Source organism: Anas platyrhynchos, chromosome 1 (assembly GCF_047663525.1).
Source record: "Anas platyrhynchos isolate ZD024472 breed Pekin duck chromosome 1, IASCAAS_PekinDuck_T2T, whole genome shotgun sequence".
In the NCBI taxonomy this organism is placed as follows: Eukaryota; Metazoa; Chordata; class Aves; order Anseriformes; family Anatidae; genus Anas; species Anas platyrhynchos.
This window is the reverse complement of record NC_092587.1, coordinates 190472237-190499296: the sequence shown is the minus strand read 5'-3', so window position 1 is coordinate 190499296 and position 27060 is coordinate 190472237. Positions and strand designations below refer to the sequence as shown.

General features: G+C 43.2%; 1 protein-coding gene across 6 annotated transcripts in view; it reads right to left on the bottom strand.

The window, feature by feature from the left end:
- Positions 1–12627: 12627 nt before the first annotated feature.
- The window catches only part of ALKBH8 (alkB homolog 8, tRNA methyltransferase), a 46677-nt gene continuing 32244 nt past the window's right edge, over positions 12628–27060 (bottom strand). For all 6 annotated transcript variants that reach the window (XM_027468357.3, XM_027468377.3, XM_013105435.5 and 3 more), the window contains 4 exons: positions 23301–23455; positions 22197–22462; positions 14368–14517; positions 12628–13305 (listed from right to left, as the gene is read on the bottom strand). In XM_027468357.3, the coding sequence (XP_027324158.3) occupies positions 12736–13305; positions 14368–14517; positions 22197–22462; positions 23301–23455 (1141 nt within the window). In that variant the 3' untranslated portion in view covers positions 12628–12735. The remainder of the gene's footprint in view (positions 13306–14367; positions 14518–22196; positions 22463–23300; positions 23456–27060) is intronic.

Below are 27060 nucleotides of genomic sequence, written 5' to 3'. Positions count from 1 at the left end.
GCACCCCTGCAGCAAATACCTGGTGAGGAAGCAGGCACGAGATTGAAAATGATTCATTTTTGGCCACCCGAGCTGTCAGGTATGGCCTTTCAGAGCAGTTTGGACAAAGCCATGCAATTTTGATTCTGCCCCAGGAGGACACGTATTAGTCAATGCCAGGCAAGTTATTTGCATAATAAATTAGGGTCCAAATGCTGCTGTTGACAGCATAATCACTTCATATAAAGTGCATTTGCTCACATAAAAGAAATTTGCAATGATGAATTAAATGTCTTTCCTTCTTTTCTCCTCAGTAAATTATATAAAACCATAGTGACACACAAAGCGGTAATGAAGAAGTCCTTAACTGTAGTAGCAAGAAGAATACACAAAACAAAGCACACTGGAGACAGTAACTATTAATCTTCTTCAGTTTTTCTATGCAGATCTTTAACCTTTGCAAGTGGAAACTCTTCAGATGAACAGAACTGAAATTCTGAGACTAAATGTCATCTGTATTCCAGTAAATCTGAAAATCCTCTATGTATGGAAAACATTGTTGCTCTAAATCTCTCATTATAAAAGTGTTTGGGATGGCTCCCCATCCACCCAGTATTTCCCATACTTTGTCAGGGGAATACTAGCATAATTCAGAACATTTGCTATTTGCTATATGTAGTGACAGCTGTATGACAATAATTTCTGGCACACAGTTCCCTAAACCTGTTCATCACCTTTTACTTCATGTGGAGCATGCCCAAGCTCTGCTCAGGAGAGATTTACCTACACAGCTGACTTTCTGTTTCGTTTTTCAGGAGTTTTCTTCATCCTGTATGCACACTAGCAGCCTGCTATCACTCACACTGATTGCTGTTTTTCCTAGCTTGTATTTAATATCTCTGATAGACATTTACTTTAATTGTTCCTGTTGGGATCATGCCATTTAACTGATCACTATTAGTCTCCACTCTCCACTCTCATGCTCTGTTATTATTAAGTTGTAGTTTCTAAGCTCCTATAAACTGTTCTTACAATTTCTCTGCTCTTATATCCCTTAATATATTAAAACAACTTCCTGACTAAAGACTGAAATGTACTCTAGTTACTTTATATCCAGTATCAACATAGATGTGATAGATGTCAACTCTCTTGGTCAAATTTAATCTCACTTGCATGTTGAAGCACATCCGTATTTGTATTTATGTGGACAATAAAGTCCAGCACATGGAAAAGTTTCACATTCTGTAATGGTTCTGCCAAGAGGAGATGACTAATCCTGGCATAAGTACAGGACATCATCATTTCCCAAGGCATGAAGAAAGATTATATCTCAAAGGAACAAATATTAAAAGTCAGGAAAATAAGCTAAAAAAGTGAGTAAAGGAAGGGAGATTATTTCAATGAGAACCAAAGCAAGTTCCAGGTATGGTTTAGGGCATAAAAGCACTGCTCTTCATGGTTCTTCACTCAAAAGGAAAAGCTCAGAAGAGCTCAGGTGGTCCATGGCTACATGAGTGAGGTAAACACCTCCAAGAGAAGAGGACGGAAACCTTTTACATCTAAATTTAGGGAATTACATTGAACATCATTTCTTCTTTCCAGTAGTTTTCACAATACCCAACAATAGCCACCCTTTAGGATATACAGAAATGTAATAGAACGCGCTTCCTCAGAGCTGCATGGATTATTTCAGGAACTGGTGATACAGTGGCATCAATGGAAAAAGTTTCTTACTGGTAATCAGCACTATCAAAAAGCATCTCTGGTCTGCATCCAGGTTAGCAGTGAAATGCCTTCAGAAGTCATGGAACCTCAGTCTTTGGAAAACTTTTGAAGTTAGCTGGACAAAGCCCTGAAAACATCTTCCTCTAACTTTGAAATTAAGTCTGGTTTGAGCACTACGTTGGACTACATGGCTCCAGAGGTCCATGATTCTTTCTATGACCCTATGCCTGGCCTTTGGGCATGTTGTAACACCCTCCATCAGCCACTTGCATTGCTTTGCTATTTCTACCTTCTGCCTTCCCAGCTACATGTGTTCTGTTTCTGCCTCTGACTCAGAGCTTTCATCCCCATCTCCTTTTCACTCTCTGTCTCCCTGTTGTTACACTGCACTGGGCAAGAAGAGACTGGTAACATACGTTCAACATTACTCTTCACTTTCTGACCAACACCTTCCTCCTTTTCAGCCTCTGACTTGCAGCTTTTCAAGCATGAAGACAAGGTGCCCATTACACGTAAGACAATGTTTTAGATCTTTCCACCTCACTGGCTCCATTGCTTGTCAATTTTTGAGGGAGTCTCTGCAGCTACCCTCTCTAAAACACACTTGCCTACACTTAACCACACAGCTCTCCCTCCTTGTCATCATTCCTCCTACCCTGGTCTCTTTTGCTCTTTTGTACTCCCCCAGCACTTGGAATCTCACTAATGGCATAGGAAACAATTTCTCTCTTGGTTCCTCTTTCTCTCTCTCTTTTTTTTTTTTTCTTTTCTGTAGGTCCTAGCAATCATTGACCCCTTCAACATCTTTATTTTCTTTCTTTAGTGTCCTCTGCAGGCAGCTGATCAAGCAACACCCATCCTTTATAGGCTGTTTTATATAGGGCAGGCCTTCCACCTGGCTCAATGTGCCTGGATCTATGGGAAGGGTGAGCTAAGAGGGGTACTGCTAGATCTTCTGTCATAGCCCAGCTGCTGGAAGGAAATCCCCTATCCCTTGACAAGAACCATGATTTCTCTACACCCCACTGTCCAAGGAAGCAGGTGTCTGGGGAGAACAAGCTCGTAGTCCATGTTCTGGACAGCACCAGGACACACAGCTCCTCAACCCGCAGCATGTGGCAGGCAGAAAGATGTAGCCTTTCCTGTGTAACGTGGCAGAGACGCCTGACTCCCACTGAAACTTGTTTGAACTGTTCTGGTGTTGAGAGGTCCCAAAACTAAATTGTATAACAAGTTCAGAGGTTCAGCAGAACAGGGGAGTCCTTGGCTGTCCTATCGGTTATGGCAGGGAATGTGGGAGAGTAAGGAGGAATCGGCATCACCATTTGCATTACCAAAACTGCTGCTAACCAGCACAATCTCCCACAGTCTCCTGGAGAAACTGACTTCTCATGGCTTGGACAGGCATACATTTCGTTGGATTAAAAAACTGGCTGGGTGGCCAGGCCCAGAGCCATGGTGAACAGAGTTAAATCCAGTTGGTGTCCCCAGGGCTCAGTACTGGGACCAGTTCTCTTCAGTATCGTTATCAATGATCTGGATGAGGGGATTGAGTGGACCCCCAGTAAATTCACAGATGACACCAAGTTAGGCATGAGCGTTGATCTGCTCAAGGGTAGGAAGGCTCTGCAGGAGGATCTGGATAGGCTGGACCAATGGGCTGAGGCCAACTGCACAAGGTTCAACAAGGCCAAGTGCTGGGTCCTGCAAGTGTTTTTGGGGCACAACAACCACACGCAACACTACAGGCTGGGGGAAGAGTGGCTGGAAAGCTGCCTGGTGAAAAGGGACCTGGGGGTATTGGTTGATAGCTGGCTGAATATGAGCCATGACTGTGTTCAAGTGGCCAAGGCCAACAGCATCCTGGCTTGTATCAGAAACAGTGTGGCCAGCAGGGCTAGGGAAGTGATCGTCCCCCTGTACTCAGCTCTGGTGGAGGCCACACCTCAAGTACAGTGTTCAGTTTTGGGCCCCTCGCTACAAGAAGGACATCGAGGTGCTCGAGTGTGTCCAGAGAAAGGCTACAAAGCTGGTGAGAGGTCTAGAAAGCAAGTCTTATGAGGAGCAGCTGAGGAAGCTGGGGTTGTTCAGCCTGGAGAAGAGTAGGCTCAGGAGAGACCTCATTGCGCTCTACAACTACCTCAAAGGAAATTGTGGGGAGCTGGGGGTCGGCCTCTTCTCCAAAGCAACAAGTGATAGAACAAGAGAGAATGACCTCAAGTTGCACCAGGGAAGGTTTAATTTGAATATTGGGAAAAATTTCTTCACTGAAATGGTTGTGGGGCGTTGGAGCAGGCTGCCCAGGGAAGTGGTTGAGTCACCGTCACTGGAGGAATGCAAAAGACACATAGATGTGATGCTTAGGGACATGGTTTAGGGATAGACTTGGCAGTGCTAAGATAACCAGTTGGATTTGATGATCTTTGAGGTCTTTTCCATCCTAAATGGTCCTGTAATTCTATGAATTTAGCACTGACTCCCCCTAGCTGTGCCTTCACAGACAAAGCATGCTGTCCACAGCGTTGTGCTGACAGGTTTGCAGGCACAAAGACCCACAGCCACTGCACCCCAAGTTGGGCAGGGAGGAAGAGCCAAGTACAATATTGCTTGCAACATATCGGTTATTCATTTGTATTATTCATTTTTCTGGCCCATAAGCCATTGACATTTGGAAAGCATAGCTCTAGAGCAACCTTGTAATTGATTAAAATAGTCCTTTAAGAGACAGGAGGGGGGGATATTTGGCAGGGAAGAAGAGTAATGTAGCATACAGTTATTTTTTTCTCCTTTTTCACCCTCAAGTTGCAGTAATGCAGTCCTCTGCTGTGTTTCAGACACTAAGACTATGTCAAACTGGCAACATTTTCACCCATTCCTTATTCTCCTAGTTTCCATTCAAAAATGTCTTTAGAAAATCCTCCCTGGCAGTGCTTAATAGGAAGAAGTTAGCAGCAGCAACCCACAGAATTTTAAGAACCTACAACCGCTTGCCTAAGCCCACATCCATGCATGTATCTGAGTTATTTCATTTAGGTTTTTGAATCTCCCTGGAACTGCACAGAGAGCTTTAGGACCAAGTACCAGACTGACTCACCCAGCCCAGGGCACTGCTGAAGCGAGCAACTGCAGTGCACAGAGATAAATCAGCTGGCAGCAGCCAGATGTGACAGCAACTTCTGACACAGTGCCACATAAACACCTCCGGTAAGACTTGCCAGAGATGTTCTCTCTCACCAATTAAAGAAACGATACACACACTGAGAGTTTGCTTTTTTTTTTGCCTTAATCTGCAAATATGTTAGGTAAATGCTGTGGTGTTGGTTTGTTTGGTTTGGTTCGTTTGTTAGTCTCTTCCTTTGTTCTGATATTAGCAAGGAGGGTCTGGGGACCATCACACGACACAGATGCTGATCCCTTTTTATAAGTTGCTTGTATATTCAGGCATTTTCATTGTCCTGGTGGCTTCATGCAAAGCAGCACCTCTGTGTCTGTTCTTAGAGGAGGCAGAAACTGATGGCCATCAGCCATCGCAGAGCAGATCTGGACAGAAGGGAGGAAACAAGGGGAAAGAGCTTTTATTGCAGCTTTCCTTCAGCGGGACGGAACGCTAGAATTGCCTCGGGAGCAAAACAAGGAATCAAGCCATAATGGGCAAATTTCTAAACACAATTCAGAGTCAGATCATGAATGCAGAATAAAAGAAATAAGTTTGACTAGCACAGCAGGCTGCTTCTGATTGCACAGCAATGCATGCATCTCTGCAGAGCAGAAAGCCACACTAACTGTTCCTACTGGAGCAGAATCTGGGCACCTGCAAGGACTTTGCCCTAAATTCTGAAAATGTTCTACAGCAGTGAAAGAACTCATTAACAAGAAAAAAAAAAAAAAAAAAAAAAAAAAAAAAAAAAAAAAAAAAAAAAAAAAAAAAAGTGTATTTTTCCATTTGCTTCTCACAAAATTCAGTATCTCGTGGGGGTCAGAAAATCTTTTTGAAGGCTGTAACCTGAAGTACCACACATCCCTGAAGAAAGGTGAATTGGGAAGAACAGGTCCTCACCCAGCCACCCCCAGAGAAGCATCCCAGACACAGTGGCCCTTGGCAAGTGGCCACACTTTCTAAAGAGACTCTTTTCAGATGATGTCTTGACCCCATGCTCAAGAGAAAGAGTCATCTGACTTAATGCCATACAAGACACCTACCCCGGTGGGATTACCAGCCTTGTTCCCTCTCCTGCGGTTAAATCAGGCAGAAAGGGTCTGGCGGTTCACTGTAGCCACTTTCCTGGGCAGGAAGCAGTGGGGCTGCACCAGCACAGAGCACAAAAGGCAATCCCTTCCCTCACCCAGCCAACAGTGCTGGCCCTGGTGCACCCCAGGGTATGGTTGGCCCTTTTGGTTACCAGGGCACAATAGGCTACCAGGGCACAAGGGATAACCAGGGTTGATCCTTCCCAAGTGCAGAATCCAGCCCTTGCTCTTGTTAATCTTCATATTGTTAGTGATTGCCCAGCTCTCTAATTTGTCCAGATCTCTCTGCAAGACCTCCCCACCCTTGAGGGAGTCAACAGCTCCTCCCAGTTTGGTATCATCCTCGAACTTGCTCCAAGAACCTCAAAGTCCTTCATCCAAATCATTTATGAAAGCATTGAAGAGGACTGGTCCTAAAATGGAGCCCTGGGGAACCCCACTAGTGACAGGTCAGCAGCCTGATGTAACCCCATTTACCAGAACACTCTGGGCCTGACCCATCAGCCAACTGTTCACCCATCTTAGTGTGCTTTGATCTAACTGGATTCTGGTTAATTTGTCCTGAAATATACTGTGAGAGACAGGATCAAAATCCAGAAAGATTACACCGACTGGCTTCCTTTGGTCAGCTAGCTGGGTGATCTTGTTGTAGAAGGAAATAAAGTTTGTTAGGCATGACCTTACCCTAGTGAGCCGATGATGGTTCTGACCAGTGACTGTATTGTCCTTTAGGTGTTTTTCAGTAACTCCCAGAATAATCTTCTCTGTTATTTTACCAAGCACTGAAGTGAGACTGACAGGCCTGTAATTGCTAGGATCATCTTCCTTGCCCTTATGCCCTTTCCTTCTGTCAGTTTTGAAACACAGTGAGCTCTTTCTTCTGAATTCCTTATTTCACAGCCACTTGAGTCCAAAAGTTCTTTCTGAGGCCTTTTACTTGGCCTCCTCTGACTGACTCGAACATCAAGCTGGTCAAGGGCACCTAGCCCATATCAGGATGTTCTGCTAAGATGCACGCGTTGCACCTCGATTCCCAGCAACAAGGAAACAGGGAGGACGGGGATGGTTCCAAAATAACATGACTAAAATTGCACTGACAAAACCTCCCACATCACAGCCTTGCAGGCCTAAGCATCTGCACTGAGTAGCTGCAGCTCTGCTTTGTGGATCCCTCCTACCTGTAACTCAAGGCAGTGCTCTGGACCCACCATGCACATTCAGGATAAACAGTGCTATGTGCTCAGGAGGTCCTTTATTTTCAACACAAACTATGGCTGAATCCTCTCTGCCCCAGCACTGGACTACTATTCTGTTTGTCAAACCTTCACTAAAATATTGCCCCTCTGAACAAGCCTGTGACACGTCTGAGATAAGATGAATTACCCTCAGCTCCAGACATTTTGTTCCTGTACCTCTCAAACGACTGAGTACATAAATTGGGAGAAAAGACCTTGACCTAAATATCTGCATCTCTTGTACAGATTAATTGCTTTGTCTACAAGGAGCAGACTGATGTCTGTAGGATTAAAGGGGGACTACCTGGCAGCTTCTTCCAAAGTGCACATCTTCCTACGTCCTCATTTGGCTTCACCATTCCCTGTCATGCAGTAGCTTTTCCAGAAGCAAGAAAATGGAGCGTTGTTTGCCAACACAACAATATCAGTTTGAATTTCATTCCTTTGATGGTTCGTAATTCATCTGTCACTTTTTGAAAAAGCTTATTATGAACACATCATCATGCTTGCAAAACAAACAAATGGACAACAGCAACAAAACCCAGAGAGATCAGGCAAAGCAAAACCTTGGGAGCGGGACAAATTGCATCTTCTGCTGCGGGGACCCACAGCACAGATCTGCAGGAATAACCTTCAGGTGGGGAATCTCTGCTGCCTTGGGCCTCTTTTCACCTGTAGATCACGTAGCTCACGCAGTTTTCCTCTGTGCAGCCCTCTCAAGCAGTTTTCAGCACAGCTGAGGGACGGGACCTGCAGTGTATCAGAGGACACACCTCAGTGGACCTTTGCCAGCAAAGAACGTGCAACATGGAACCAAACCTGACGCACACAGCCGCAGACGAGGAGCCAGCTACATTCACACCACACAGAGAGCGCACACTGCAGAGAAGGTACAGATCACGGCAGCAGAAAATACGGATGCAGACGAGGGGAACAGTGAGTCAGCCGGCTGTGTGGCAGGGAATAACTATTCATAGCACCCTGTTCCACTGTTTTCTAGCGTCACTGCAAAGGAGAGAAATAAGGGGACAAGACAGTACATACCATAACTATGCAGAAGGCAAGGCAGAGAAGGCAACCAAATCCCATTTTAGAAGCTTTCAGAAATACAGTCTCCAGTAAAAAAAGGAAATTTGTACATTTTGTGCATTGAAAGCTCTCACAGATTCACATAAAATGTGAAAAACAAACAAACCAGACAGTCCAAGGGCTGAAGAATGATTTGCTCTGAGGATTTGTACTTGGGATTTTTCTGTATTGACTTTTTATTTGGTAAGCAAATAATTTACTTAAAAATAAAGTTTAAAGTTTCTGTATTTAGTTTCTTGAGCGTGGAAGTGGCATTTTGTTCACATGGAGAACTTCTCACTGACTGCACCTTTCATTTTAGATTTCACTAAAATCACCTTGGAAATTATGCACACAAAAATAAAAATCTTGAGGAACCTCACTACAAGTATGGCACCAGTTTGTTTGGTTGTTTTTTAAAGCAACTAACACAAACTTGAGACTTTCATTGCTCAGTGAAGCCCTGAACATTCTCTTAGAAAGCTCTTTTGGAATCACCAGAGATAGCTTCCCAAGTAGGTTTTGATGCTTTGATCAAGGACTGACATATGAATCTACCAAGAATTCAAAATGCCTTTCCCACTGCCTTCCCCTCTGTTGAATTCATGTGGCCACGAGGAGCAGCACGAGACCTCATGCAAAAGAGCTTCTTCACAGTGAGGGTGACGGAGCACTGGGACAGGCTGCCCAGGGAGGTTGTGGAGTCTCCTTCTCTGGAGATATTCAAGGCCCGTCTGGATGCCTACCTGGGCAACCTGCCCTAGGGAACCTGCTTTGGCAGGGGGGTTGCACCCGATGATCTCTTGAGGTCCCTTCCAACCCCTACAGTTCTGTGATTCCGTGTGATTCATCTTCTGCTCACTCCGCTGAGGCCAGTCCTTCAAGCTCCCTGAGAAGAGGCCGAGGTCCCCACGCAGCTCAGTGTGCCACCCCTTGCCGTCTGCTCTCCTAAGCCTCTGCCTACAAAGCTGAAGTTGAGCAGTTCAGGAGTAACCTGGCCTCCCTGAGACCCGGGGGAGTTTTGTCACAGGCACCACCACACCAGGACGTGCCTTTGGTTCTTTGCAGGCTTAATTTTCTTCTCTGTCCCCAGGACAGCAAATAGCATCATTTGCACACTTAGCTTCCAGCATGACAATATTCTGCTGCCCTGGAGCACTTATTTTGCCAAGGACAGTGCGAGACATGCATGGACAAATGCTGTGTCTGATGGGATGGGGTGGCCCTGGAGGTCCCTGGCACCAGAGGCTCAGAACAAGCAGGACAGCAACCCCCAGAACAAGCTGCCAGCTCTGGTCCCCACACCAGGTGTTTGCCTGCATGTGCTGAGAGCAAAATAAAAGGTGGTATTTGGGGCAGAGAGGAATCCCCACCTGCTGGGTGCACTGAGAAGCAGGTTGAGGACACCTGCCTGGCCCTGGGGGAGGACTGCAGCAGGAGACGCATTGGCATTCAGAGCACAGGTCGTACCCACGTGGAGCTCTGCCTTCCCTTTATCTCCTAGACCACAAATGAATAACCATTTAAGCGCATTTGTTATTTAAATAAGGCCAAAAACCAGATCACGGTTATTATGAAAACCACTGCACTGTGAAACCTGTAACATTTAAATCCAACTGTTGACCTGAAAGAGCTTCAGCTCATTACGCTCCCAGGGAGAAAACAGGGGTGAGCGAGAGCTGCCGAGGGCATTGGCGGTGGCACGTAATTCTGTTGGGTAACGAGCTCCTCAATAAACCTCCCCAACAGATTCTGTTAACATCTACCTGTCGTCCTCCCTCGGCATTTTCATCCTCTCTGAGCATCTGAAGAGACTGTCTGGCTATAATCAAATATAAATCTCAGAACATTTCCAAGCCTTGGAGGATGTCGGAGTCATTTCAACTCTTCACACGTCTTTGAAGAGCTGCCGTGCTGCTGGGACCAGGCCTCCAGCTCGCAGCCAAGCAGCACCCTGCTCCCCGTGCAGAACTGCACTGGGAATGCCAGGAAAAACCCTTTGGGAAGGAATTACACATGGCAAGTTTAACCCGTCAGCCAGCATCTCCCAAGGTGGCACTCTCCATGTGAGAATCTGCGTTCACAACCAGCAACATCACTTGGCTACACCAAGTCCATGCTCAACTTTCAGGGTTTATTTGCTGCAGTAGGGCCCTTTTTTAGGATAGTGTTTAAGCCCATGCCCAACTCAGCACCAGTGGTGAATACGGAGGCACCACAAAGTGCTCTCATTCTGACTGAGGTGCCTGTGCACCTGCTTACGCCATGCCCCAGTGCCAGCAGCACACAAGGAGGGTCCTTCACAGCTAATTGCCACAACTCGTTAGGTTTTCATAGCTTGAACATACATTATTCGGTGTTTCTCTTTACTTGTGATGTAAATAACTACCAGCACAGCACACTCCTGCATGTCTTCCCAGCACTGCCCTCGGCCCATGGCATGTCAGCTGTGAGCAGAAGCAAGGATAAGCAAGTTCCCCTCTTGGCCAAGGGTCTGAGCTCAGACCCTTGCCCTCTGTGGCTCTGCTGGGACACACACCGAGCTGAAACACCCAGCAAAGACTGATGCTCCTGCAAGGGCAAGTCTTCAGTTTCCTCCTGCTCATCTCACCTGAGGACACCAGGACTTGCTCACGTCACTCCTACAAGCAGGCTGACCACAGATGTTAGCAAGGGGCAAGCAAGGCTTCTCTTGCAGAAATTCACCATCCAGTCCACAAACACACATGAAGATCTTGCTTACCAGCTACGTGGTATGCACTGAATATATGGAAACCAACTCCTAAGTGTGCCCAAGAGGGTTCACCTGCCAAGGACTTGCCTCTTTGCCTCCACATGGCTCAAACAAAAGAAATCAGCTAGGACAAGGCTGCTGCTCCAGGGTCAGTACGTGCAGCTGAGGAATGAGATCGTCTTCTCCAAGTGCTCTTCGGGGGGCTCAGTAGGTCAGGTCACTCAAAGCCCTGCCAATCCCATTTTCCACACTTCCAGGGATGGGAATCCACAGCTTCTCTGGACAACCTGTTCCAGGGCCTCACCACCCTCAGTGTGAAAGATTTCTTCCTGATATCCAATCCAAATCTATTCTGTTTCAGGTTAAAAGCATTGTCCCTCGTCCTTCACTACAGGCACCTTGGTTTAGATGCCGTTAATTACAGCAGCACTGACTTGCTTATGCTGTAGCAACCCACAGGCAATGAATCAGTGAAAAGGGCAATGAAGGTGTAGCCCCGTAGGTCTGGGTTTCAGAGACACCGATAGCCATTCACCCTGAAAAAGCGAGTCCATTATATTTTAATTCTGGAAAGTCACTGCAGGTGGCCTGCCCCTTTGATAGCACGAGGGCTGCGTTAAATAAATCCTGCTGTGACTCTGTGCTGGTCACTGCAGGCAACGGCAGCAGCGGCTGCGTAACTGTGAGTCAGCCAGCTCAGCGTCAGTTCTTCTGAAGCACAATAAATAAAACTCGTTCCAGCTATCAGCATTTATGGGTTGAAACTACCCTGCAGAAAATTTGCACTGCTTCTGCCCTTAATTTAATCATTTTCCTGAATTTTTCAGGGCCACCTAAGCTGGTACCACACCACAAGGCCACTACAGCAATATCAGCATAAATTGGTGTAAGAGAATGGAGAACCAGGCCTTTTGTCTTTAAAAAAATTTAAAATTGTCCCGCTCTACTCTGCGCTGGTGAGGCCTCACCTCGAGTACTGTGTGCAGTTCTGGGCACCACAGTATAAAAAGGACATGAAACTGTTGGAGAGTGTCCAGAGGAGGGCTACGAAGATGGTGAAAGGCCTGGAGGGGAAGACGTACGAGGAACGGCTGAGGGCACTGGGCCTGTTCAGCCTGGAGAAGAGGAGGCTGAGGGGAGACCTCATCGCAGTCTACAACTTCCTCCTAAGGGGGTGTCAAGAGGCAGGAGACCTTTTCTCCATTAACACCAGCGACAGGACCCACGGGAACAGGGTTAAGCTGAGGCAGGGGAAATTTAGGCTTGACATAAGGAGGGGGTTCTTCACAGAGAGAGTGGTTGCACACTGGAACGGGCTCCCCAGGGAAGTGGTCACTGCACCGAGCCTGTCTGAATTTAAGAAGAGATTGGACTGTGCACTTAGTCACATGGTCTGAACTTTTGGGTAGACCTGTGCGGTGTCAAGAGTTGGACTTGATGATCCTTAAGGGTCCCTTCCAACTCAGGATATTCTATGATTCTAAAAGCTCAACCGTGGCTTTACTGACTTCCATGGCCAGTATTTTACTCATTGCATCCTCTTCCCTGTAATTCACAGAAGTGAAATAAACACTCCACAGAGGTAATATCTGAATTTGGTCCTTATTTAGTTAAATAAAGGCACACAGTGATAGTTACTAATTCAGTAAACAACCTTTTATTCTGTTATTTTAAAAGAGGTAATAGCTATAGCCTGCATTAAAAGTACTTCCAGAAAAAAACAGGTAACGGAGGAAATACCAAGGACTACAACTTTTCTAGAACCACACACCAGTTTCCCTGATCATAATAACTCTTCTGAACCCTCACACCATCCAGGGATCTGCACGCTGCTTCCAGCTCTCCTTCACAGAAGACGTGGTAATAGCGGTGGAAAACAGGGCTGGGTCCTTGCGATTCCTTAGAGCCAGCTGGAAACAACACAGTCTCAACACTTTCCCCTCTCTTTCTAGTGCCAACTTTCAGGTGCCAGGGAACCAGCAAATCCTGAGAGTGAAAGGAGGTTCGGTTGGTGTGAACAGGCAGTCTGCAGTCCGCCACTGGCTTTGCACCACAGCCTTTGTCCTTGGAGTTGTCGAGGAGTTGGTCAGTACACGCTGAGTCTTGGCTGCTGCTCTCAGGCATCTGATCACCAGGCAGTCTCTGGGCCATGCCAGAACTGATTTCCTCCTCCTTGTCTTTATTGCCGTGCTTTTCCTTAAGGTATTTAGACTTCTGGTTCTTGTATTCTTGTTCCATTGCCCAGACATAAATGAGTGCTGTTCCCCCAGGTCTCAGAAGCCGGGCTAGTTCACGGAGAGCTGCCAGCCTCCTTTCCTACAACAGAAAAGCAGAAGTGGGAAGTTAGTATATAAACAGACATAATAACAGACCTGGCAGCACGTCCTGCTTACTGCCGTCCATCTGCCCACCCCCGATGCAATGAAGACCAGAGGAATTTTTTCCACTCTGCATTTTGGGCAACGTCCATTTCTGCCTGACATGTGTGGGTACAGAGCACCATAATCCACTAATGGCCAAGCACTGGTAAATAACTCTTAGAATCACAGAATCATTCAGGTTGGAAAAGACCTCTAAGATCATCTGGTCCAACCTTTAACCTAGTACCACCAAGTCCACTGTTAAACCAAGTCCCTAAGCACTACATCTACACATTTCTTTAAGACCTCCATGGATGGTGACTAACAACTTCCCTGGGCAGCTTGTTCCAATGCTTCACAACCCCTTCCGTGAAGAAATTTTTCCTAGTAACCAACCTAAATTTCCCCTAGTGCAACTTGTGGCCATTTCCTCCTGTCTTATCACTTTGTGCTTAGGAGAAGAAACTGACCTCCCTCCCACTACAACCTCCTTTAAGATCATTGTAGAGAGCTATAAGGTCTCCCCTGAGCCTCCTCTTCTCCAGGCTGAAGAGGAGAAGCTCACACAACCCAGAGAGAAGGCAGACAAATGACCAGTCTCCCTGTTGTTCTTTGTAGATTAAGAATGAAGGCACATAGGAAAAGCCATGAGATCTGTTCAAGATCTGAGCTAGGAAGTAACGTATCTGCTGATTCCCAAAGCAAAGCCCCTTCCCCAGCGCCATTAATTTTAAGCAGAACAAAATGAAACAGAAACACCCAGAGATCCAAGTGCCAGGAGGAGCAAATGCACCTGACAGGGAGAAAGTAAAGAGAATGTCTCAAAGGCAGCAGCACTGTAACAGCTTAACTCTGCTCAGACAACACCTTATTTGAATTAATAGCTAACGCTAGTCTTCAATTTCACCCTACTTGTTCTTCCCTTGTGCTCCCATGAGCCCAAACCAGCAGATTTTTATACCATTAGCAGCTGTGCACAGCCATACAGCAGTACAGTGGAGCACAGGGGGCGACTTACGGCTGTTGAGAAATGGTGAATGACGGCGATAGAGATGCAGGCGTCACAGGAACCACTTCGCATTGGCACTGACAGGGCATCGCCGACAAAAGCCTGGAAATTTTTTTCTCCACAAATATCCACAAGGTTTTTGCTGCGATCGCAGCCAATCTGTAACAGAAAGCGTTTCATTAAGCTTTTCCTAAGAGGACAATTACAAGACTGGAAAATGGTTTTCACTCGATGCTTACACTAATGGAGTCATCACAGTCTCCTACCAAGGTAACACATTTTAGTTCAAAACAAAAAAGCAAGTGAGCATGAGAAAAGTGTCAAATAAGCAGCAAATAGGATTCCTGGGTACAGACAAAAAAGAAAGAAAAAAAGTGTTTACTTAAAACTGAAAGATAACAGATGGGCTATTAGACAGCTCATTATAGCACCTTGATTTTGAAGCAGCATACGACAGAACAGCTTTCAGCACAACATTTCTCAAAACTGGTCTCAAAAATAGCATAGGAGCCAGAAAATAGCAAAGGAAGAGATGACCCAACCTAACCTTGGTATTGTCATTTCCTTTTTATTGCCACTTGTAATCCGATGACATTTTAAGCAGCCGAATTCTGAACTCACAAATGCTGAATCTACAAGTATAAACACCAAAGTGTCGACTTCGGTGGCATCTCTGAGGCATGTCACACAGCTTCATTAATCATCCAGGTTTTGTCATTTCAGTGTAAGAAAGTGCTCAGGTACAGTCCTTTTCAACCTCAGCACCAAAATGCACAAAAGGTTAAGCTTTCCTATTCAGCACAACAAAATATTCAATGTTCCTGTACAGTCCAAACAAAACGATCCCCAGGAAGCATTTCAGAACTCCTCATTAAATGTTTCTTTTGCCCTTTGAATCTTACCCAGTGTCTAAGTCAAAGATAGTAGGAAAAAGCATCTAGAAAAAAAATTTTTTACATTTGCATAAAAACAATAAATCCAAACTAGTCAAGACTCTGCTGTAAGAGGAGATGGCGTGAGGCATGTACCACTCATTTGCATGTCAGCCACACACATTCACTACTCAAACCAAAGCCCCGCTACCAAGCCATATATATCAAACTCAGCCTGCATCAGAATATTACATTTATTTTGATTTTCAATGATCAGCAACAAGCAAATATTAGAGCACAGATTCAGGTTCCTATATAAATAATTCTGACAGTGTTTATTTTGTTTGATGCAAAAAGAATACTAAACTATCCTTGATGCAAGAAGAATAGCAAACTGCTCTGGTTAATCAACCCAGTAGAGACAACAGCATTGCTAAAATTCAAAATCTCTTTTGCAATGATTAGTCTATTTGCAGTGATAAATCTATTTTCCAACCTAACTTCTCATTTTATCAGTTCAGTTTATTTTAGCTTTCCACCTACTATCATAACTTTGAAGAAAAACATGATTCTGTCCCAGCCAGATTTCCTGAAATCTTCCAAGTGAGCTTCTGTCTACTGATGCCCCTGACTTTTGGTCCAAAGTAAATGAAACTGTTGTGGAAATGCCAGTCTGACTACCCAGGATCATTTTCCAGAAAGCCAGCACTATGGCTATGTACATATCATCCTGCCAATTAGCTCTGAACGGACCTGAAAAGATGAAGATCAATCCAAGTATTGCTTCCTTCCCATTTATTTCTTGGCCTCTTCTCAGAATTTACTGAAGCATAAAGTGAATAAAAGAGGGAACTCTTGTCTACTTGGAAGTACACATAAATCCCCACCATTTCATGCTGGAAACCAACTGAAGTGTCTTTAAATTACTCTCATCAAGAGGCAGGTTTAGCTGACAACCTGCATGCTGGTGATTCCACACCTCATTACCAGTGCCTTCAACTACTTTTGCAATTAAGACATTAGCATGGGGTACTTAATAAAGCTCAAAGGGTCCAATTTGATGCAAACTGAAAAAGAAGGAAGAGCATTTGCAACTTCCACAGGCTTTCCCAGAAAGAATTGCTCGGGCACTACACTACCACAGTAAAAACAGGCTGGAGAGTGAAGTTCGATCCTCCCCTCCTAAAATGACCTTGAAAAGGACTACGCTGTATGCTGATGAAATTCAGTGAACTGAGAACAAGAACAAAGGCACGACTGCCAGAATGTGAAGTCCTCATTTGCATCTAAATTACATCAAATAATTACGAAGTCAGGCTTCCTTGTAATGTCATACTGGTTAAAGTGGATCTACATCCAAGCAAAAAGATTCCATTTTGCAAGGAAAATGGAAGCCTTGAAATGGATCAATTTGGATGCACAGCTGCTCTGAAACAGGTATATTAGGCTTACCTTTAAACTGGTTTTAATGCTTACCTTATAATAGGTGCTACATATACATGCATAAATGCTGAACATGGGCAGTCACCACAAACCTGCCTGGTGCTGGAGCTAACCAAAATTTAGCACCCTTATTCAATAACCTCCCCCTGATATTTTAACAAGACTTCTAATCACCTCATTTCTGTGTTTTGTAGCTTACAAGAAACACGCATTCATTCAAAACCAGTATCTGTTGGTTTCAGTTTCTTTGAAACCAGTAACCTAGCAAAAAGCAGTTAACTTCAGTGGTGTAGTGCCAGCTTATAGGTAGAAACTGGCTCTATCTATGATTTTTAACATACGGGGCATTTTCTAAAACAAGATGGACATCCCATAAGAAAACATTTACAGCAAGAGACAGAGACCTCAAACTCAACTTCTCCCAGTCCTGTTACTAACAGATTTCTAGATCTGAAGCAAGTAGAGGCTTTGATGTGATGAAGCTTCATTTACAGAAAATAGTCCAAAGAAATGTTTTGATTCAAAATAGTTTTTTTTTTTTCTTTCTCCAGTTAAACACAAATCATTTAAAAAATCTCAAAATGAAACTGGAATGCTTTAATTTTCGCCAGTTTGTATTTCTGATGTTGAAGTTTAGCACAGGATACTGTCCTTGCTAAGCTCTTCTAGAACCACGTAGAAAGGTAGAGAAAGTGCTATTAGCTCAGTGTCCAAAAAGAAGAAAATCTTTATCTAGCATATTCCTTGATGAACCAAGCTGTATACATTTTAAGGTTCCCTACTTCTCGTTATCTTTGAGTCTTCTCTAAAATTTCTTACACTTTTCTCAAAGTTTTCCAGATCAAACTGCTTGCTTCAGCCATGCAATTTCTTACATGTATCTCCAACAGCATGGCTGACTGTTCAGCTGAACCCAGCTCTTAGTCAGTCCACCTCCAAGCAAGCTGCTCTGCTCCTTCCAGTATTCCCCCAGAGGAGGTCTGCTTCTCAGGATTCATCAATTTCACTCCAGGCAGCCATTCCCTACATCCCTGCCTTTTTGTCAGGCACCTACAAACTTCTTCACTTTTTTTGTTGTTGTTGTTGTTTGTTTTTGTTTTGTTTTTTTTTTTTTGTGATCACAGGAGCTCCAGAGTCAGAGTGGCCACTGACACCTATTTGTTTGGGCTCGTGGTACGCTTTTTTTTTTTTTTAACAGGTATATCTGCCACTGATTTTTATTTTATCTGGATAAAACCATCTACATCCAACTCCTGTTTTAAGCCAGGAAATGTGTATTATCAAACCTTTAGACAAATTAAAGAAGCATCAAAAAAGACTAAGATAAAAGATGGGGAGAAGGGAAGGGAGAAAGACACGTAAAACCTGTGATTTGTCTGAGTTTCCAGCAGCTCTGCACTGGGTTCCTTGGAAAGGGATAAGACTGGCAGAAATCCCATCCCAATCCTTCAGGTTCTCAGGCAACTTCACCTACCCCATTTCAGCTAGGAGTTGTTAAACTAAATTTTATAAAATCTTGTTAATGCAGTTGTTTGGAATTGATCATTAGGGGTCATAAGACACTAGATAAATAGCTTGCTTTGTAACGGTCCTGCAAATCTGCAAAAGGTAAATCTTACAGGCTTAAATAAAGATAGGTAAAGACAAGTCAGTGGTGCCCACCATGATATATTTTCTTTCTATGTTATCTCATTATTACTAACTCTACCTGGTTGAATTAGTTCATTTAAGTATCTGGGAACCTGATTGATTCAGCACATTAGAAACTGATGAAGAAAACCACATCTAATTCTGAAATCCAACTAGCAAACGGAATTATGTGGCTCCCCGGAGGAACACCTCAGCTATAACTAATAGCGCCAGAGCCTCAAGGAACCAAATTACATTCCAGCACACATGCATACACACAGGAAGAAGAGACACCAGCGCAGACACGGCAAGGAAGACAAATCTCCTTGCTCCGGTTGGTCTGCAAGGCCTCCAGCGTTCTCTTCACGCAGTGTTTTGTTTTTCCATCGCATGCAGTCAGGGTGCCTGTGGAAACTGCTGGGACTAAACTGGGAAGCTCATTCCTCAATTACACAGCAACAGAGCCAAGTTGAGCAAGTCAGTGTTCATTCTGGTTTTGTCTTGCTCTTGTCCAGTTCCTTTTGAGCCCAGAACTCCCATCACTTTAATGACTCCTAATTCAGTGAGAGAAAAGGGCAGGAAAGGTTCCTCTGCCTCACCCTGCAATCACTGAAATATACAGTGACCTGGCTCTACGTATACCTTGGCCAGATAGTTTTGTCCTTCCTCACTACTAAGTCCTTCAGATAGCAATCTGTTCTCAAGCAGCATGGATCCATTGCAACTAAAAACCACTCACCAGTACGCAACATTAATGCAGCTGATCTTTACAGTCCCTCTTCCCCACACCCTCACAAAATTGAACTTACATGTACTTACAGTTCCAGCTGGAAACAGGTTGGGACAATAATGCAGGGGGGAAAAATTAAGGAAGATACGCATCTCACTGCCATGGGGTGACTTACAAGGTCACGTGAAATACAGACAACATTACTGAGTATCTTTGAATGACATGCAGTGCAGAAATAGGAATGTCTGTATTAAAACGAACCATTTGGACTCCTGTGTTGTCATCATTTTTCTTCCTAGCATCAGTATTCTGGCAAGTTGAGTCATTTCTTTTTATATAAGAAAAACAGCTACCCAATGCACGGTCAGTTATTACTGGTTGTCCCACCAGTTTATTAGTTCAACTGCAAGTGTAAACCACAAAACTGAAAGGCTTCAATGGCTTCCACTCACACTCTAGCCCCACAGGGATGCTGCACATTTCTGTGGTGATTTACACATCACCATACCTCCTTGGACACTGGGAGACAGAGCTACAGCTCATCAAAATGGATGAGATACACTGCAACGATGTCAACAGGCTCTGGAAGGAAACCCTTGTGGTGATGTGAGAACAGGAAAGGCTGAAATGCTGCGTTCTGTAAAAATAAAAGTGCTGCTTATACATATGAAAATTAAGCTTGAAAACGCTTACATATATAGTGTTAAAGTAATCAATTCCCCCAAATGAGGTTGGGTAGGAAAACAAGCAAACAAAAAACCTGTAGACATCTCTATTTGCATTCCTTCCAATATAAACATAGCTGGGGGAGACAGAGAAACAAAAGTAATCTGAAACTAGAAGTCAGATTTTCTCCAGTCTCTGCCCTAACTACATCAGACACAGATTCTCTCTCTCAAACATTCTTAACCTGAACTTGTGCTTGTCACGAATTTGCTGTTCCTTGACTGTGCCAGAACAACGCAGCCGTTGCAGTGCTGTCATTTTCACTGAGCATAGCTGGACTCGCGCACATTTCGTTGTAACACAATGATACCCAGGTAGGTAAGGCTCTATGTAATCATCCAAAGAAACTGAAGCAAATTCAACTGCTCAGGCCATGGCAGAGACATTTTCAGGCAGTGCCTGAAGATTAAAGCATCAAGAGAGACACCTTAGCTGTGATCCACCATTCGAGCTGCTACTTGGAAGCATCCTGTCTAAAAATGTTCAGTAACCTTTCAAGTACATCACTTGACCTCAGAAAGTGCTTGCCTCAGGTCCCTCTGCCTAATTTTCAGTATTTCTGAGAAAAACATTTCCAAGCTGCATGGCTGTACTGTTTTTCTTCTTTCCCAACTAGACTCAGAGCTCCAATGCACTGTGCATAAAAACTTACCAAGAGGCACAGCAATCCTGTGAAGGAAGGATGCAGATGAGTAAGTTTCCGCCTTGACTTTATGCTCACGAGCTACAAGGAGTAAACGAGGGAGAAAATGGGTGCCCTGTATCTAGAGACCGTCCTGTTAGCCCAACAACACACCTGGTATGTGAAGCATGAAGCACCCTCTCAGCCTTATATCCATGCCCAACCCATAGTAAATGGCCTGCTGGAGGAAACCATCTCCAGATGCTAATTTTCAACTGTCTCAACTGCTTTAAAAGTTTCCCCTCTTTCACTCTCACTTTGCACTTTTGGGACTTCTGCAGGCATGTAGGAGATGAATTAACACCCAAGGGAACAGAAGGGCAGGGCTGGCATTCAGCTGCCTGCCAGCAGAGGCATGATCCTTCTTTCCCTCCGCTGGTTAACTGTGGGCTCCAGAACACAGCCTGGTCCTGGGAATTTCCGAACCTCACAGAGACTTTGCCTTAAAAGCCTACCAGAAACCTATACAGCAGCAATTTCCCAAATTCATTCTAGCACTAGATGACCTACATGAAGTCCTGGAAAACCTTTTTCCCCTCCCTCTAGTTAGGTTTGCTGATTTTTCTTACAGGAAAGCGATTAGTTGGGAGCAAAAGACTGAAATGTATTGAACATTAATAATTATTTTCAGGCTACTGCAGTCAGGCACAAACATGCCTCCTTATAAATCAGTTGCTTTTTTTTTTTTCCTATCTTATAAGAGCTGTAATGAAAATAAATGCATTACAAATACAGACAGGGCTGTAAATAACAACTTATGTCTTATAGCTGAATATAAATAGCAGTACAGAAACTCTCATTCCTCTGTTGCAACAGACAAACAAGTCTGACTTTTATTATTGATAATGAATGTTTTGCCTTGCATAGAATCTTTCAAGCCCGATGGATTTTTAAGTGTTTCATAGTACAAACGCATGAAAGAACCAGTTCTGGAACAGGGGACAGCTTAATGTACGCCTCTCAAAGTTTTGTTTTAGGTAAAAGGAACAACAAAAAGTTTGACCCTGCAAAAAAGTCTGAAATATTTGCAGTAAAAACAGTCTGTTGGTCCATATTTGTATGTGCTTCATGATCCCATAATAGGAAGGGAGAGAAGTAAAAGTGAGCTAAGCACAGACTGTGCGAGAGGGAAGGTGATGAGAACACAGGAACAATGACATCAGGACTATTGAAAAGTGAGGAAAGGAGTGAGAGAGAAATTATAGAAACACGTGCTGAAGTTGAGACTCCCCCACACATTTTATGTTGGCATAGTTACCAGGACTATGCACAGATTCAGGTGGGAAGGCCAACCATGGTATCATTCACAAATGAGCCATGCCATCAGGCCAAAGGGAACTGAAGATGTATTAAAACAAGTAATGTCCATGGAGACCTCAGCAACCTGTACACTGCATTTCCCACACATCAGCCACTTCTTGGAAGAATTCAAATTGCCCAACTATTTTCCCTTTAATAATCTTAATAATAACAAAAAAACCAATAACATGCATTACAAATTTTCCATCAACTGCACCCATCACAATTTATTTATTTTATTAACATATTCTGACTTGCAAAGCAAAAATTGTTTCTGAAAGGTTAACACATCACGAATGGATCAGAAAGCCTAACACAATTGGTAATTGATCTTGGATCAGGCAACAGCTTTCTGTTCTTGGCACTCCTCCTGCAGCTGAAGCTCCAACATAGCCCAACTGCACAACGGAATAAACGCTAGCACTAATGAAAACAAATGACTTTGGCTACGACTTACCATGTACAGATCCTTGTTGATGCCCAGATATTTCCCATTTCCACAACCAACATCAGCAACTATTGACCCTTCTGGTAGCGACCTGAGAAACTCCACAATTCGGGGCCATGGGCTATGCCTGGTACTGCTGAAGTGTGTGGCAATCTCTTCGTACACCTTGTGGACATATTCCTGCTCCAGCTCTGAGGCTTCCATCTCATTGTGGGGAAACGATGGTTGTACCTGTCTTTGCTGTCCTTTCTGGCTGTCACAGACAGATGGGTAAACTAGATGTACCAACAGATATGCAAACAAGAACATCTTTTTTTAAACGAAGTCATTTCATATTAATTAAACTTACTTAGCAAAACAAAACAAAAATAAAAGTGAAATATTAAATTGCAACAAGTGTTTCATTCCTTCCTTTACCTTTTAAGAACTGAAACACAGATCAAACTGCAGCACCGCTTGATGATTTTACAGCAGGCAACCTGCCCATGTGTGCCAGAGGCTGTCTGCAGTGATCACTCATCCTACTCTATTAACAAGGTTTGTGTTTTCAAAACTGAGACAGTGCCCCTAGCATCAGAGACCATGCCATTGCAATTCTGCCTCTGAAATTCCCATGAAATGATGTTCTGAGGGCACAATTGGACTTCAGGTTCCACATAACAACTGAGCAATCTATCAATTATTATCTGTACTGCCCTAAGGCACTTACATGGTTCTATCATTGCAGATCTGACTGCATTTCCCACTCTAATGTACTTATTTTCACAAAACTACAGTCCCCTTCAAATATCCAGAACTGAAGAATAGTAGCTACTTCTGTTATATTACATTTTTCCAGCACCTAAGGTCCCAAAACCCACAAGATTAATACAGAGTCATCTGACTCCAGTGTTAGACAAATGCCTTCCTGTATACTGAAACTCCAGCAACCACGCAGATGCAACTAATTCAAACCATACGGTATGCCTAACCCTGTAGTGTTTAGGAACAACTCCCAGGACTGCCAAAATTATCTAAAGGCATAAACCGATTTGCTCAAGAAATGTGCTTACATATTGATGAATATCAATATCAATAACAGTTTTGACTGGGAGATCACCTGAAGACACTTACTGCAGTTGCAAGGGCTTCTCCTCACTTTCCTGAACGTAAACGATGTCCTTGTCTTCCTTTGATTTAGTGTTATATCTCCAACATCAGCAGTGATCGTTCCAACTTTCTGTCCCAGCTCAGAAGCTTGAATGATATCATATTTTCTGGGTGTAATCCTAAAACAAAGTAACACAAAATCAAAGAACAATTTAATTTGCATCAGAAAAAAATAAACAATCCATCTTTATAACAAGGCAATTCTTAAATGCTCTGACAAGTGTGATTACAACATGCCATTTAATGTACAGCTGCTTCTATTTTCAGCTTATTCAATTTCAGAGAACAAAAAAAGAAGTGGTGACACGTAAACTAATGATGTTAATTAAAGTGTTATTTAATTGAAAGGAACTACGTTTCCCTTCCCTTACTTCCTTTCCCTCCATAAGTTCAATTATTTTTAGGCCTTTATCTGAAATATATTCGTTAAAGATAAAATACACTAGTAAAAATGGAGGCTGTGGACTTAGAATAGTATTGACCAGCTCTAAACTGGCAGATTGAAGGTTCTTGTTACAAATGAGCCTTTTCACAAAGCCTGCTTTGCAACAGAATTGCTTTTCCATTTATTGACTGCAGAAGATGCAAAGACTAGCACTTCAGAGATCTGCAAAAATGCCTGAAGGGTGCAGCTCTGCTGTTCATCTTTCTTGACCAAAATCTATCAATCAAGTGAACTGGGAACAGAGCTTTGTAAGCTACTTCTGGCTTTGACGCAGATCTTAATGGAAAAGAAAAACATTTTTGGAAGCATAAAATTCATAAAATGAAAGCAACTTGGAACATTTTTTGGAGGTGAAAAAAGTTTCAAACAATTTTATGAAGAGATTTACATCGCAAAAAGTACCACAATGTAGAATTTTGAATAGCTCTACAGTAGATCTCTTAAAATTGACAAGAAGAAAATGAGAAAGTAAAATGGGAAACAACATGAGATAAGAGATACAGCTGCACCCACATGTGGCTTCCTATCGCTTGCACATGGGATAAAGTAGATATTCTTTGAAGAAAATCAAAACTCTTTAGGGAAATAGCTTGGTACTTCAAAGCTGCTACTGTCACTGATACATTTCCCTTTCCTGAACTTAGTCATCAAGGAGACAAATGCAGAAATTTTCCCAAGGAAAAAAAAAGGAATCTCTAAGGAATTGGCCTCAGTGAAGCCTCTTCAGAGCTGCTGACTTCAAAGTCCTTGATTCCCAGAAGGAAAAACTCTCAGTATAAAACTGACTTCCATATTGGTTAGCTGAGTTTAACCCTCATAAGCTGAGCTAGAAGCAGGGGGAAAAGTCTCTGATATTTTTCAGTAAAGCAGAACAGTCTCAACTCTTACTGCTACTGCAACTTTTTTGCAGGTCACACGAAACTGCTGATCAGTGCCTGTGCTTAACCAAGCAGAAGAATGATGTGAATGCCAAGAAGGCAGCCTGATCAGCAGGCCAGTAATTTGTTGTATGTCACCTTTCCTACCGCAGGGAAGCCAATCGTTAGTCCCATCACAGAGAGAGAGCACAGGTCCTTCCTGTCTGGAAATCACTGATGGTCCATGGAGATCTTGCACAAAGACAACACAGGGCAGTCCTAGCAGAAATCTTCCAGAGACAGCCACGAGAAGCATGGGATCTAATAAGAAAACTGCCTTGTCCATGGCAGTTAATGAAACTACGATGAAATAACCAGCTAACAATGGCCAAGATTCCCTTGACAGCAGAACTTCAAATCCCAAGTTTGCAGTTTTGCTATTTGATTTTCTCTTTATGTAAAGTATTTTTGAATCTGCAGCAATAAGCTGTGAATGCTGTGAATATTTTCAGATATAAGTCTTCTTTTTCTGGGCTCTGTGGTTCCAATCTACATGCTTTCTCCTTTTGTCCATGCTACAAGAAAGAATGCTAGATAAAGGCCGGACTGATAACAATATTCTCAATGTCAACAATAAAATGCTGTAAAAATCCTTTTCCTGTGCACCTTTTGTTAACAGGGTTAATTAAAATAAAATCTCTAGTTCTCTTGGCACCCAAACATACAAAGTGAATACATTTCCAGAATGATTCCAAAAATGAACCTTTTGCTCTCTGATTTGATTTCTGGGGAATAGATAAAAGGCATCACAAACGATCTTAAATACATGTTGATGTTATGTATGCAAGTGAATTAACTACACTTGTTCGCTGGATTATTCATCTCATTAATTGCAACAGCGTATTTCACTAGCATGAAGGAAAACTTGCTCCTTACTGGCAAACTGTGCAAGCCCACCCTATTATCTCTGTTCTCCTTGGTTTCAGAAGATGCCCATTAAGTAACAAAGTGCACCAGGTGAAGCTGAGAGAAATATCTGATGCTGCAACAATAGGTACTTCAGAAAAAAAAATAAGAAAAAAGATAAAAGAAAAACATAAAAAGTGTTACCCATTCTGAAATAAAGAGATTCCAATACCCATCTACCTCAGTTGAGCATCTGGACCCGCTACTGCTTTTAAAAATATTTATCATAAAAAAAAAAAAAAAAAACGCTATTTTTAAGGAAGGCAGACAAGCACCAGGAATGGGAATATATGGGTAGAAAGTCCCAGGGCTGGAGATACCCTGCCAGCTCCCCTGGGCCAACTCCTGGTCCCCAGGCCAGCAACATCACTGACATGGAAGCAAGTATGTTCTCAGATTTGTAGACAACCCTTCCAAAAAAGACTGACAGTATTTGACAGAACAGAGTAAGAAGTCTATAATGCTGGACTTCATTGCCCTGGACTTCTTTCAGGTTGGAAATGAGGAGACATTCCTTCTCAGAAAGAGCAGTCAGGCACTGGGACAGGTTGTCCAGGGAGGTGGTGGAGTCACCGTCCCTGGGGGTGTTCAAGGAGAGGTTGGACGTGGTGTTGGGGACATGGGTTAGTGGGTGACATTGGTGGCAGGGGGATGGTTGGACCAGATGATCTTGGAGGGCTTCTCCAACCTTAATGACTCTGTGATTCTATGATTCTATAATAATGCATGTCAGGAGTACCAGCTTCTTTTTACAATTATTTAATTTAACGAGGGAATATACAGGTAGTGTAAGTGCTCTATAAAAATGAACAATGTAAGCATCGTTGGGGAGTTCATATTCACCCTTCTTCATAATACAAATTAACCAGTAAAATTAAAAGGCAGAAAGTCTGCCAATAAAAGGATTTGATGTTTAATTTACACAATGTAATTAGTCTCTCCAATTCACTGCTGTAACCAGTGACTGCTTGGGTCAAACAAAGGAAGAAACATTTATCATGGGCATTTTTGTCCAATACAAGGGTTTACATATTATTCCTCTGAAGTACACTACTGTCACTCTCAATCCTCACCAAGTTTTTAGCTTTCTTTGTCAATTTCAGTGCTCCTATTGTAAGTATTTCCCAGTGGTTCACGATTTAAAAATCTTATTGAAACTCTACAATAAGCAAAGCCTCAAGACACCTTTAAAGAAATCTCTTTTCCTAAGATCCCAAACATGTTCACTATACTGCAGCCTTATCAGTAGTTAAAGTGGTCCTAAATCAATGGGAAAGAGCCCAGGAGGACTTCCCTTTGTGACCTTGTGGACTGACAACTAGCTTCCTAAAATTCCCATTTTTTTTTTCTTCAGTTTAACCTGAGCAGCATCTAGACAGAGGAGAGAACGTGTATAGTTATCTTAAAACCTCTTGGTTTCTTTCAGAGTAATTTTAAATACAGAGTAATTTTAGAT